General features: G+C 47.1%; 1 protein-coding gene across 1 annotated transcript; it reads left to right on the top strand.

Annotated features, from left to right (window-relative positions):
• Positions 1-14,284, top strand: LOC100894409 (uncharacterized). Its single transcript, XM_008989642.4, is given in 7 exon segments — positions 1-181; positions 13,456-13,529; positions 13,532-13,733; positions 13,766-13,961; positions 13,963-14,098; positions 14,100-14,127; positions 14,130-14,284. Coding segments are annotated over 7 exon segments (972 nt in total).
• Positions 14,285-14,907: the final 623 nt, after the last annotated feature.

Genomic DNA, 14,907 nt, shown 5'->3' with positions numbered 1-14,907 from the left:
ATGGGGCTCTGCAATCACTCAGGGCTCAGGACCCTGGCAGAGCCCCCAGGAGGCGGTGCCCATACTCTGCCAGCTCAGCTCTCTGAAGCTTCCCAGGAAGCCATGGCCCACAAGGAAGAGAGTAGCAACTCAGGAGCAACCATGGCAGCTCTGCAGGAAGGGACCAAATGCTCAGAAGCGGGTGTGGGAGACGGGAAATGCAGCTGACCCCTGAACAACACAGGTCTCAACTGCCTGGGGCCACTTAGGGGGGTTTTTTTAAATAAGTATATTGGAATTTTTTTTTTTTAATTTACGACAATTTGAAAAAACTCACAATTGAACCGTGTTGCTTTAGAAATATTGAACACTAATTTCTTTAGAAATTAAGAAAAAGCTAGGTCGGGCATGGTGGCTCATGCTTGTAATCCCAGCACTTTGGGAGGCCAAGGCAGGTGGATCATCGGAGGTCAGGAGTTTGCAAACAGTCTGGCCAATATGGTGCAACCACGTCTCTAATAAAAATACAAAAATTAGCTGGGCATGGTGGCAGGAGCCTGTAATCCCAGTTACTCAGAAGGCTGAGGCAGGAGAATTGCTTGAACCCAGGAGGCTGAGGTTGTAGTGAGCCGAGATCACGCCATTGCACTCCAGCCTGGGTGACAAGAGTTAGACTAGACTCTGTCTCAAAAAAAAAAAAAAATGAAAAAGCAAGCCAGGCATGGTGCCTCACACCTGTAATCCCAGCACTTTGGGAGGCCGAGGTAGGTGGATCACAAGGTCAAGAGATTGAGACCATCCTGGCCACCATTGTGAAACTTGGTCTCTACTAAAAATACAAAAAAATTAGCCAGGCATGGTGGCTTGCACCTGTGGTCCCAGCTACTTGGGAGGCTGAGGCAGAAGAATCACTTGAACCCAGGAGGCAGAGGTTGCAGAGAGCCGAGATTGTGCCATTGCACTCCAGCCTGGTGACAGAGCAAGACTCTGTCTTAAAAAAAAAGAAGAAAAGAAAAAGCTAGGTATGTCATAGACACATAAAATATATGCAGGTACTAGTCTGTTATCATTTACTACCATAACATACACACATCAATTATAGAAAGTTAGAATTTAGTCTAGGTGCAGTGGCTCACACGTGTAATCTCAGCACTTTGGGAGGCTGAGGTGGGAGGATCACTTGAGCCCAGGAGTTCCAGACCAGCCTGGGAAACACAGTGAGACCCTTGTATCTACAAAAAGTTTTAAAATTGGCCAGGTGTGGTGGCTCACACCTGTAATCCCAGCACTTTGGGAGGCGGAGGCGTGTGGATCACGAGGCCAGGAGTTTGAGACCCGTCTGGCTAATATGGTGAAACCCCATCTCTACTAAAAACACAAAAATTAGCCAGGCATAGTGGTGCGTGCCTGTAGTCCCAGCTACTTGGGAGGCTGAGGCAGAGAACTGCTTGAACCCGAGAGGCAGAGGTTTCAGTGAGCCAAGATCACACCACTGCACTCCAGCCTGGGCAACAAAGCGAGACTCTGTCTCAAAAAAAAAAAAAATTAGCTGGGCATGGTGGCGTGCACCTCTAGTCCTACCTACTCAGGAGGCTGAGGCAGGAGAATTGCTTGAACCCAGGAGGCAGAGGTTGCAGTGAGCTGAGATTGCGCCACTGTACTCCGCCTGGGTGACACAGCACGACTCTGTCTCAAAAATAAATTTTTCTTTAATTAGCTGGATATGGTGGCCCATGCCTGTAGTCCCAGCTACATGGGAGGCTGAGATAGGAGAATCGCTTGAACCCAGGAATTTGAGGCTGCAGTAAACCAAGATCACACCGCTATGCTCCTGCCTGGGCAACATAGCAAGACTCAGTCTCAGAAAAATTTTTGTTGCCAGCGCAATGGCTCATGCCTGTAATCCCAGCACTTTGAGAGGCCAAGGCAGGTGGATCGTAAGGTTAGGAGTTTGAGACCAGCCTAGCCAATATGGCAAAACCCCGTCTCTACCAAAAACACAAAAATTGGCCGGGAATGGTGGCAGGTACCTGTAATCCCAGCTACTTGGGAGGCTGACGCAGGAGAATCCCTTGAACTTGGGAAGCGGAGGTTGCAGTGAGCCGAGATCATGCCATTGCACTCCAGCCTGGGTGACAAGAAGACTCTGTCTCAAAAAAACAAAAAAAAATTTTTTTAGTCAAAACTTACATATTCGGGCCAGGCGCAGTGGCTCAAGCCTGTAATCCCAGCATTTTGGGAGGCCGAGGCGGGTGGATCACTAGGTCAAGAGATCGAGATCATCCTGGTCAACATAGTGAAACCCCGTCTCTACTAAAAATACAAAAAATTAGCTGGGCATGGTGGCGCGTGCCTGTAGTCCCAGCTACTTGGGAGGCTGAGGCAGGAGAATTGTTTGAACTCAGGAAGTGGAGGTTGCGGTGAGCCGAGATCGTGGCATGCCTGGGTACATTACTCCAGCCTGGGTAACAAGAGCGAAACTCCGTCTCAAAAAAAAAAAAAAAAAAAACTTACATATTCAAACGCACACACTACATGGCACCATTTGTAGTTAAGAGAAATGTAAAGGTGCAGTATAAATATAGCTGCAGCCTGAAAGATGAGACGGAATGACTGCAGGTCCTGAAGCACAGGCTGCAGCAAGTCAGCAGCTACAGCCGCCTCCAAGCTAGTTACGAATTTTTTTCAGCTCAAATGATGTGAGTGAGGGTTGGCACATTAGTGGGGGAAAGAATATGGAAACAAATACTATGAAAACAACACACAATTTTTGGCTATCACTGATGGATCATATATACCGTAATGGATGAGAAAAACACATTCCAGATGTGACTGGAAACGTGGTGCCTCCCAAAGGGCATCCTTTGCTTCACTGTCAGACTGATGATCCTCCAACAACAAAACCGTCTCCTGCTCACGGATTCTTCGGACAAACCAGAAGTCCAGCATGAGTGGCACTAGAACAATATGTGCCATTTTCTTTTCTTTTTTTTTGAGATGGAGTCTCACTCTGTCACCCAGGCTGGAGTGCAGTGGTGGGATCTCTGCTCACAGCAACCTCCACCTCCCGTGTTCAAATGATTCTCCTGCCTCAGCCTCCCGAGATGCGTGCCACCATACCTGGCTAATTTTTGTATTTTTAGTAAAGATGGGTTTTTGCTATGTTGGCCAGGCTGGTCTCGAACTCCTGACCTCAGGTGATCCACCTGCTTCGGCCTCCCAAAGTGCTGGGATTACAGGCGTGAGCCACCATGCCCAGCCAATATGTACCATTTTCTACCATTAGAAAGAAGATTCAGGAACAGGTCCCATCTTGAAAACTTGACAAGCAAAGAATGAAAAACAGTTTAAACATGCAAAGTACAGGGCTTTTCATGGCATTGCACTTTGCTTACCATTAACTGGATTAAAATTGCTTAACAAAAAATTTATAACTGCATACAATTGACTGTAGTATATACTGTACTGCTCTACTGATTTCACAGCCATCTCCTGTAGTTACTGCAGTGAGCTCAAGAGTTTCAAGGATCCGCTTAAAGCTCCATGCTTCTCATCAGCTCCAAGGGAGCACTTTGTCCTTCCAGTAAACAGGGATCTCTCGGCTGGGCGCAGTAGCTCACACTTGTAATCCCAGCACTTGGAGCAGATCACTTGAAGTCAGAAGTTGAAGACCAGCCTGGCCAACATGGTGAAACCTCATTTCTACTAAAAATACAAAAACCTAGCTGGACATGGTTGCACACACCTATTATCCCAGCTACTTCAGAGGCTGAGGCAGGAGAATCACTTGAACCCGGGAAGTGCGGCTTGCAGTGAGCCAAGATCGCGCCACTGCACTCCAGCCTGGGCAACACAGTGAGACTCCACCTCAAAAAAAAAAAAAAAAAGATTAGCTGGGCCTAGAAGCCCACACCTGTAATCCCAGCTACTCAGGAAGCTGAGGCAAAAGAATCATTTGAACCTGGCAGGCAGAGAGGTTGCTGCGAGCTGAGATCTCGCCATTGCACTGCAGCCTGGATGACAAAACAAGAGTTCATTTCAAAAAAAAAAAAGGGGATCTCTCTCAGTTATGTTATTTTTTTTCATCATGTTTTGTGCAGTACTATAAATCTTGAATAACACCACGGGACCCATACAAAGTGTCATTAGTTATGCTGGAAGTGCTCCCAAGAAGCAGAGAAAAGTCATGACAGTAAAAAAAAAAATGTTTAAGTTGCTTGATATGTATTTTAGATTGAGGTCTGCAGCTGCGGGTGCCACCCTTTCACACAGACGATTCATCTTGTAAATGGATGACATAAACTTATGGCATCGATATAATACAGTACAATAAATGTAGTTTATGATTTTCTTAACATTTTCTCTTCGCTAGCTTACTTTATTGTAAGAACACAGTGTAACTGTAATAGCACACTAAACATACAAAATAGGGTTCATGGACTGTTTATGTTATCTGTAAGGCTTTCTATCAACAGTAGGCTATTGGTAGTTAGGTTTTAGAGGGGGCAAAAGTTGTAGTGGACTTTCGGCTGTGCAGGGTTCAGTGCCCCAACCTCCACAGTGTTTAAGGCTCAGCTGTACTCTGTGATGGCCCTAATACCTGTCAGCCAAATATGTTTTGCAGGAGGGCTGGGTTCGGTGGCTCATGCCTGTAATCCCAGCACTTTGAGAGGCCAAGATGGGTGGATCATTTGAGGTCAGGAGTTCCAGAGCAGCCTGGCCAACACAGGGAAACCCCGTCTCTACTAAAAACACAAAAATAGCTGGGCATGGTGGTGTGCAGCTGTAGTCCCAGCTTCTCGGGAGACTGAGGCATGAGAATTGGTTGAACCCAGGAGGCGGAGGTTGCAGTGAGCCGAGATCCCACCACTGCACTCCAGCCTGGTTGACAGAGCAAGACTCCATCTCAAAAAGAAAAAAAAAACAAAAAAACAAACTCAAGTATTCATTGAAGCTTTGTTGGTAATTGCAAAACACTGGAACAACTCTAAAGGCCCATACAGCAGAATCACTGAATAAACTATGATGCATTCCCCCCAGTGAGGTACTCCACTGCCACAAGGAAGAATGAGGAAGATCTCTATGAACTGCTATGGTGTGACATCCAAGATATCCTGTTGGGCAAAGAAAACAAAATGCAAAATAATGTCTCTAGTATGCTATTAATTCCTTTTGTGTAAGAAAGAAGAGGAAATAAGAAAAGTTATATGTGTCTGGTCATTTATGCAAAAAGAAGCACAGGAAAGGCCAGGCATGGTGGCTCATACCTGTAATCCCAGCACTTTGGGGGGCTGAGGCAGGTGGATCACCTGAGGTCGGGAGTTGGAGACCAGCCTGGCCAACATGGTGAAACCCCGTCTGTACTAAAAATACAAAAATTAGCCAGGCATGATGGCAGTTTCCTGTAATCCCAGCTACTCGGGAGGCTGAGCCAGGAGAATTGCTTGAACCCAGGAGGTGGAGGTTACAGTAGCTGAGATTGTGCCACTGAACTCCAGCCTGGGTGACAGAGTGAGACTCTGTCTCAAAAAACAAAAACAAAAAACCAAGAAGCACAGGAAAGATAAAGCAGAAACTGAAGAGATGAATAACTCTGGAAGTGTAGGTGGGATGGATGGCAGGACAGGGGGAGTTGATGGAGCAGAGTGCTCTGACCAGACCTGTGGACCCATGTTAGTGCTTATGTTGTGAAAAAAAGAAAATAAAATCATAGTAGAGACAGGGTTTCACCATGTTGACCAGGATGATCTCCATCTCCTGATCTCGTGATCCACCCACCTTGGCCTCCCAAAGTGCTAGGATTACAGGTGTGCAACACCACGCCCAGCCAGTTTTTTTAAAATCATATATATGATTCACAAATATTTTCTTCAAGCCTATAGTTTATCTTTTCACTCTCTCTTTTTTTTTTTTTTTTTTTTTTTTGAGACAGAGACTCTCGATCTCAGCTCACTGCAACCTCCGCCTCCCAGGTTCAAGTGATTCTCCTGCCTCAGCTTCCTCCAGTAGTTGAGTAGTTGGGACTATAGGCGTCTGCCAACACACCCGGCTAATTTTTGTATTTTTAATAGAAACGGGGTTTCACCATGTTGGCCAGTATGGTCTTGATCTCTTGACCTCGTGATCTGCCCACCTCAGCCTCCCAAAGTGCTGGGATTATAGGCATGAGCCACTGTTTTTTTTTTGTTTTTTTTTTTTTTTTGAGATGGAGTTTCACTTCTTGGTGCGATTTTGGCTCACTGCAACTTCTGCCTCCTGGGTTCAAGGAATTCTCTGGACTCAGCCTCCTGAGTAGCCGGGATTACAGGCATGTGCCACCAAATGGTTAATTTTGTTTATTTAGTAGAGATGGGGTTTCTCCATGTTGGTCAGGCTGGTCTTAAACTCCTGACCTCAGGTGATCCACCCACCTCAGCCTCCCAAAGTGCTGGGATTGCAGGTGTGAGCCACCATACCCAGGCTTCATTCTCTTAACAGTATCATTTGAGGAGTAAAAACAGTTTTAAACCTGTCACAGAGACTTCTGATGAAGTCCAGTTTATTTTGTACCTTACAGGTCATTGGTGCTCTGCCTAAGAAATCCTAACCCAAGGACATATAGACTTTCTCCTGTGTTTCTTCTTTATAGTTTTCGCCTTTCCATTTTGGGCTGTGATCTGTTTGGGGTAATTTTGCATGTGTGTGAGGTCTGGATTCCAGTTTGATTTTTGCATATGGATGTCGTTATCCCAGCACCACTTGTTGAAAGGCTGGCCTTTCTCCACCACAGTGTCTTTTGCCTTTATCAGAATTGGTTGTCCATATATGTGTGAGTTTGTTTCTGGACTCTATTCTGTTCCACTGGTCTGTCTAGTTTTATGTCAATACCATGCTGTTTTGATGACCTTAGCTTTAAACCAAGTCTTGTGCTAAGTGTTGCTGTGCTAAGGGGCTTCAGGTACCAAGGTGGCTTATGCCTCCTTGCTGGGTGTACATCAGGGACTCTGCTGTGCAGGAGGAGCAGTTGAGACCCTGGAGACAAAGAAGGAAGGCCAGGAGGAGGAAGGGAGAAGTAGGAAGGAAGGACTGGGAGAGGAGGAGGAGGAAGAGGGCCATTGCTGGTATAGGACTTATTCACAGAGCATGGAGTAAGTGCAAAGGGCACACAGCACTGAGTGTGGCAGACACATCCCAGCTCTCATGGCACTTCCAGGTTAGTTGAAGTCCCTCAGCCCTGGGTTCCAGTCCCTGTGTCCTTGGGCACAAAGCTCCCAACTCTGAGTGTCAGCTGCTCCTTCTACAAAATGTCGCTGATGTGTGCCCAGCAGGGAAGCGTCAAATACCTTCCCAGATGAAGCACCCTCAGCACAGCGACACTTGGCCCAACAACTTGGTTGCTGTCACTGTGTCTCCAAGTCTCCTCTGTGACAGACCCTCATTCTGGGTTGCCTGTGCTTTCTTGTGGCATCCTGTGTCACACCTGACTTCCAGCAAGACCTGGAGAGGTGGGAGGATGGGAACTTTCTGTGCATCCCCTGAGGAGGCACGGAGCATGTGGTTGAGGAGGGCTGGGTGATGGCCCATCCTCTCCCTTAAAGTCCTCCTACACCCCTCGCCTGCGGGTGGCAGGAGGTGTTCTGATCAGGGTCCAGCCCTGTGATGTCCTTAATAAGCTGCAAAATGGCAAGGTTAAAATTCTTTATTCCTTCTTCATGTATTATCTAGAATTCATCTCTAAAGAAAAATGTTCCCACATCTATTCTTTAGTTACCTTGATCTAGCGTTCCAACAAGCAAAGGAGTAAACATATACAGGGCAAAAGAGAATATCTAGCCAGAATGTATAATAGTTAGGTTGTTTTGTTTTCTATCTGTCACAACTAATATTGATATTATTGTAATGATGGTGACATAAGGTTTCTTTTAAAGATTTTTTTTTCTGAGACCGAGTCTTGCTCTGTTGCCCAGGCTGGAGTGCAGTGGTGCAATCTCGGGGCTCACTGCAACCTCCACCTCTCGGGTTCAAGCAATTCTCCTGCCTCAGCCTCCCAAGTATCTGGGCCTACAGGTGCACGCCACCACACCTGGCTAATTTTTTGTATTTTTAGTAGAGACAGGGTTTCACCATGTTTGCCAGACTGGTTTCGAGCTCCTGACCTTGTGATTCACCCGCCTTGGCCTCCCAAAGTGTTGGGATTACAGGCATGAGCCACTGCGCCCAGCCTCTTTTAAAGATTTAAAGAAAAATGTTGATCATCCTCAACAAAGACTAATAACCCGAATCCAGCAACATATAAAAAGGATTACACACCATGACTGAGTATGAGACCAGAAATGCAAAGTTGTTTTAACATCCAAAATTCAATTAATGTAATACATAATAACAGAATAGAGGGGAAAAAAACCCCACATCATCATCTCAATAGATGTACAGAAAGCATTTAACCAAATCAGACAGGTTTTTCTGAAAACAGTGAGGGAGCTAGGACTAGAAGGGAACCTCCTTAACCCAAGAAGGGTTGTGTACAAAGACCCACAGCAAACTTCATACTTAATGGTGAAAGACTGAAGGCCTTCCCCTAAGATAGAGATCAGGAGCAAGATAAGGCTGTCTGTTTTGTCACTTCAGGAGGGGTTAGCAGGGCACTTAGGCAAGAAAATGAAACGATGTGACAGGAAGAAGTAAAACTATGTCTAATAACTGATAACACTTTTTTTTTTTTTTTTTCTGAGACAGTCTCGCACTGTCACCCAGGCTGGAGTGCAGTGGCACAGTCTTGGGTCACTGCAACTTCCACCTTCTGGGTTCAAGAGATTCTCCTGCCTCAGTCTCCCAAGTAGCTGGGACTCCAGGCTTGTGCCACCATGCCCGGCTAATTTTTTTTTTTTTTATATTTCTAGTAGAGATAGGATTTCACTATGTTGGCCAGACTGGTCTTGAACTCCTGACCTCGTGATCCGCCCACCTCAGGCTCCCAAAGTGCTGGGATTATAGGTGTGAGCCACCGTGCCCAGCGAACATGATCATATATATAGAAAATACTTTTGGCCGGGCGCGGTGGCTCACGCCTATAATCCCAGCACTTTGGGAGGCCGAGGCGGGTGGATCAAGTGGTCAAGAGATCAAGACCATCCTGGTCAACATGGTGAAACCCCGTCTCTACTAAAAATACAAAAATTAGCTGGGCATGGCGGTGCGCGCCTGTAGTCCCAGCTACTCGGGAGGCTGAGGCAGGAGAATTTCTTGAACCCAGAAGGTGGAGGTTGCGGTGAGCCGAGATCGCGCCATTGCCCTCCAGTCTGGGTAACAACAGCAAAACTCCGTCTCAAAAAAAAAAAAAAAGAAAAAGAAAAGAAAATACTTTATAAATATACATGTACACATACATGTATATGTACATATATATATATTTAGAGACGGGGTCTCGCTATGTTACCCAGGCTGGAGTGCAGTGGCTATTCAGGTGCGATCCCACTGCTGATCAGCACATGAGTTTTGACCTGCTCCATTTCCGACCTGGGCCGATTCACCCCTCCTTAGGCAACCTAGTGGTTCCCTGCTCCTGGGAGGTCACCATATTGATGCCCAACGTAGTGCGGACACCCGATTGGTATAGCGCACTACAGCCCAGAACTCCTGGGCTCAAGGGATCCTCCCACCTCAGCCTCCCAAGTAGCTGGGTCTACAGGCACTCACCACTGCACCTGGCATACATAGAAAATACTAAGAAATCCACTGAAAATCAGTTATATTTTTCTCCAGGCAAGATGGTTCATGCCTGTAATCCCAGCTCTTTGGGAGGTGAAGGTAGGAGGACCTCTTAAGCCCAGGAGTTCAAGTTTACAGCTAGATCATGTCACTGCACTCCAGCCTGAGCAACAGAATGAAACCCCATCTCAAACGAATAAATAGAAATAAAACAATAAACTAAAATAAAAATCAGTTGTATTTTTATACATTTGCAATGAATTATCTGAGAATGAAATTAAAATTATCCCATTTACAACAGCATCAGCAAGAATGGAATTATTTGGAAATAAATGTAACAAAAGAAATGCAGCCGGGCTCGGTGGCTCACGTCTGTAATCCCAGCACTTTGGGAGGCCGAGGCGGGTGGATCATGAGGTCAAGAGATCGAGACCAACCTGGTCAACATGGTGAAACCCCCGTCTCTACTGAAAATACAAAAAATTAGTTGGGCATGGTGGCGCGTGCCTGTAATCCCAGCTACTCAGGAGGCTGAGGCAGGAGAATTGCCTGAACCCAGGAGGCGGAGGTTGCAGTGAGCCGAGATCGCGCCATTACACTCCGGCCTGAGCAACAAGAGCGAAACTCCATCTCAAAAAAAAAAACAAACAAAACAAAAGAAATGCAAAACTTATACTCTGAAAACTACAAAACATTGTTGAAAAAATTAAGGAATATCTAAATAAGTGGAAAGACATCTCATGTGCACAGAAGAGGTAATATTGTTAAGGTGGCAGTACTCCCCAAATCAATATATAGATTTAAAATAATTCCTATCAAAATCCCAGCTGACTTCTTTGTATAAATTGGTAATGTTTGCTGGGTGCGGTGGCTCATGCCTGTAATCCCAGCAGTTTGGGAGGCCAAGGCGGGCAGATCACTTGAGCCAGGAGTTCAAGACCATCCTGGGGAATATGGTGAAACCCTGTCTCTACTCAAAGTACAAAAAAATTGGCCAGGCGTGGTGGCTTACGCCCATAGTCCCAGCACTTTGGGAGGCTGAGGCAGGTGGATCACCTGCGGTCAAGAGTTTGAGAACAGGCTGGCCAACATGGCAAAAACCCGTCTCTACTAAAAATACAAAATCATTCAGGCATTGTGGCATGTGCCTGTAGTGTGAGCTACTCGGGAGGTTGAGGCAGAAGAATCACTTGAACCTCGGAGGTGGAGGTTGCAGTGAGCTGAGATCCCACCACTGTACTCCAGCCGGGGAGACAGAGTGAGACTCTGTCTCAAAAAAAAAAAAAGACCCCCAAAATATTAGCTAGGCATGGTGGCACACCTGTACTCGCAGCTACTTGGAAGGCTCAGGCAAGAGGATCACTTGAGCCCAGAAGTTTGCTGGGTTTCTTTTGTAGAATGAAATCAAAGGAAGGAAGGAAAGAAAGAAATTGGTAATGTGATTCTAAAATTTACATGGAAATTCAAGGGACACAGAGGAGCCAAAACAATATTGAGAAAGAAGAACAAACTTGGGGAACTCACATATCCTAATTTCAAAACTCTAAAAAGCTACACTCAAAAACTGATGAAAGAAATCAAAGAACTAAATAAATGGAGAAATGTTCCATGTTAATGGATAGGAAGACTCAATATTCTTTTTACCCCTTTAGATCCAGGAACAGACTGGAAAGACTAAAAAAAAATTTTTTTTTGAGATGCGGGTTTCTCTATGTTGGCCAGGCTGATCTCGAACTCCCGACCTCAGCTGATCTACCCACTTCGGTCTCCCAGAGTGCTGGGATTACAGGCACGAGCCACCGCACCCAGCCTGGAAAGACTAAGTATTGTAAAGATGTCAGTTTTCCCAACTTGATCTATAGAGTCAATGTCACCCCATCCAAAATCCCTGCAGGTTATTTTGTGGATATTGACAAACTGATTCTAAAGTTTATATAAAAAGTCAAAAGACCCAGAGTAGCCAACAATATTGGAGAAAAACAACATTACAGGACTGACACCACCCAGCTCCAGGACTTACTATAAAGAAACAGTAATTAAGACACTGTGGTCCAGTATTATCTCTGGGGACAGAGGGAGGGCACTGTGGTATTGGTGAAAGAATAGACTATTTGTTGGGAGGCGGAGGCACAAGAATTGCTTGAACCCGGGAGGCAGAGGTTACAGTGAGCCAAGATCACACCATTGCACTTCAGCCTAGGTGACAGAGCGAGACTGTCTCAAAATAAAATAAAATAATAAAATATAAATGTTTTATATATATAGATAATCAACTAATTTTTTTTTTTTGAGTTTTGCTCTGTTGCCCAGGCTGGAGTGCAATGTTATTATGGTCTTGGCTCACTGCAACTTCTGCTTCTCAGGTTCAAGTGATTCTCCTGCCTTGGCCTCCTAAGTAACTGAGTTTACAGGAGCCTGCCACCATGCCCGGCTAATTTTTATATTTTTAGTAGAAATGAGCTTTCACCATGTTGACCAGGCTGGTCTTGAACTCCTGATCTCAGGTGATCTATCCACCTCACCCTCTCAAAGTGCTGGGATTACAGGCATGAGCCACTGTGCCCTGCCTGGCACAATTCAGCATAAAGTTTTTGAGATCTTTGTATTATTCCAGTGGGACAGTTGGTGAAACTTGAGTACAATCTGTAAAATGCTTGACTAGTAACTGGTATCAATGGAAATCTCTTGGTTCATGTAACTGAATTATGGTTATACAAGATTTTGGTTTTTTGTTTGTTTGTTTTTGAGACAGAGTCTCCCTCTGTCGCCAGGCATGACCTCAGCTCACTGCTCCTAAATTCCAGCAATTCTCCTCCCTCAGCCTCCTGAGTGGCTGGGATTACAGGCAGCTGCCACCACACCCAGCTAATTTTTATATTTTTAGTAGAGATGGAGTTTCACTATGTTGGTCAGGCTAGTCTTGAGCCCCTGACCTTAGGTCATCTGCTCACCTCAGCCTTTCAAAGTGTTGGAATTACAGGTGTGAGCCACCATTCCTGGCTGAGACTGTAGATTTTTGCAAATTTTTGTAAATCTGAAATAATTTCAGCCAATCATGGTGACTCATGCCTATAATCCCAGCACTTTGGGAGGCTAAGGCAGCGGATCACTTGAACCCAGGAGTTTGAGACCATTCTGGCTAACGTAGCAAGACTGTCTCTGAAAAAAAAAAAAAAAAATTAGTGTCTGGGGTCCCAGCTACTTGGGAGGCTGAGGTGGGAGGATTGCTTGAGCCCAGGAGTTGAAGGATGTGGTGAGGCATGTTGAGCCACTGCACACTAGCCCAGGCAACAGAGCACAGTCCTGTCTCAAATATAAAATAATTTCTAAATAAATTCATTTTTCAATCTCAGAGTCCTAGTCATGCACTGCTTATGATCCACTGCACGGAAGTTCTGATTTATTTTCTGTGCAGTGGTTATGCAGGCCTTTCTGCCTCCCAGAGGTCCTAGTGAGTGGGCATCAAAGGCTCCTCAGGGCTCTGTGGAGGCTCAGGGAGGAGCTTTCACTTCCATCCTAATGCTGGTGCCTCCAGAGCTAGATGTGAGGTTGGCGGCTGGGTGGACTGAGCTAGGGTGGGGGATTGGCCGGCCCTTCTGTCAGTTTGAGCTGGCTTGAGCCTAGACAGGGCCCTGACAGCCTGGGTGGGCTTAGAGGGAGGGAGGTGGGGACCAAGAGACCTGGGGAGGGCTCACAGGGCCAAGACCCAGGTTCCTGCCCTGCGCATCTGCCCAGGAACTTCCTTAGAAGCTGCTGATGTCAGGCTTTGGCTTCCTGCTGTGGGCTGAGGAGACGAACTCCGACAGGAGGACATTCAGGCCTTGGAGGAAATAAGAGCTCGGCTGACAGGAGGGCCTGGACTCATGCAAAGACACATGGACGCCAACAAGCACAGACACATGGATGTGTGACAGGCGACCAAGGAGCATGCAGATCTGTATGTATGGTGCACACAGACACACTGGGCACAGCCCATTGGCACCAATGTCAACCTCTGCATGGTGGCCTGCATCCCACCCTTCAGGCAGGCCCCATGAGGCAGAACAGAGGGCCTGCTGTCAGGGCAGGTTCCAGGGAGGGAGGCTGAGTGGGGAGAGAGAGCCAGAGGATGCAGCCACCATCATTCCCTGGCACTGCATCTCTGTGTCCATGCATCTAGAAGGCATTCTTCCATAGAGCCTCAAGAAGACTGTCATGCCTTGGTCTAAAGCAGGGGCCCGGCCTGAGCCCTGATCCCTGCCCTGGACCTCACAGAGGCCCTAGCTGGGGCATATCTGATTTCCAGGGGCGGGCCAATGATCAGGGAAGGAGGGATTCTGGGAGAGCCAGGCAGGCTCTGACCCTCAGGCTGGCGCTGGGCTTGGGGCAGCAAGGAAGGACCAGGTACAAGGGCAGAGCCACGTGGCCAGACCCCCACAGCACAACCAGTGCCTGCATGTGGGCTCCCCCAGCTCCTGCCTGTACCTCTGGTCAGTCTGGGCTTTGCCACTTCTGCCCAAAACCTACCGCAAACCTCCCCAAGCCAAAAGAGGAAGGGGCCATTAGGCACAACTGGGAAAGCTTGTTGGGGGCAGTCCAGGTGGGGCAAGGTGGTGGCTGGGGGCTCCAGGTGGGGTGAGGAAGGTGGCCGGGGGTGCACCAGGTGGGGTGAGGGGCTGGCCGGGAGGCTCCAGGTGGGGTGAAGTGGGGGCCCTGGGTGGGCGGTCCAGGAGACATAGTCCGCAGGTGCTGCCTCTCCTCCCAGCCTGACCCTGTGTGGGCTTCGTCCTCCTCAGGGTGGCCCATGGTAGTCCCCCTCCTCACTCTTTGTTTCCCGTCCCAAAGTTTTTTTTTTTTTTCCTGCTCACACCAGTGATCTCCACACCTTAGGAGTCCTGTCCCAAAGTTCTAAGGAAGTTTCCAGAACTGTGTCTCACCATACCATTTTTTTTTTTTTTTTTTTTTTGCCAGTCAGTTTGAGCTTATATGGTTGCTCAGGTTAGCCTTGAACTCATGACCTCGCCTTCGCAAGCACCACTACCTCCGGCCGGAGCCACTTTGGACCCCGCACCATACCATCTTGAGTCAGCCTTGGCTCAGTGTCCATCTCACAGGCCTGGAAGGGGCAGGAGTCAGCCTGTCCAGACCACAGAGCCTGAGTGTGGGGAGGGCTGCGGTCTTAGGAAGGTAGCAACGGGTTGTTACCCTGAGGCAAGAAGGCTTTAGGGCAGAAAGACACCACAGGTGACTGTGTGGGACTAG

The sequence above is a fragment of the Callithrix jacchus genome, chromosome 2 (genome assembly GCF_049354715.1).
Source record: "Callithrix jacchus isolate 240 chromosome 2, calJac240_pri, whole genome shotgun sequence".
In the NCBI taxonomy this organism is placed as follows: Eukaryota; Metazoa; Chordata; class Mammalia; order Primates; family Cebidae; genus Callithrix; species Callithrix jacchus.
Note: the sequence above shows the minus strand (reverse complement) of the source record. Positions and strands in the feature narration are given on the sequence as shown.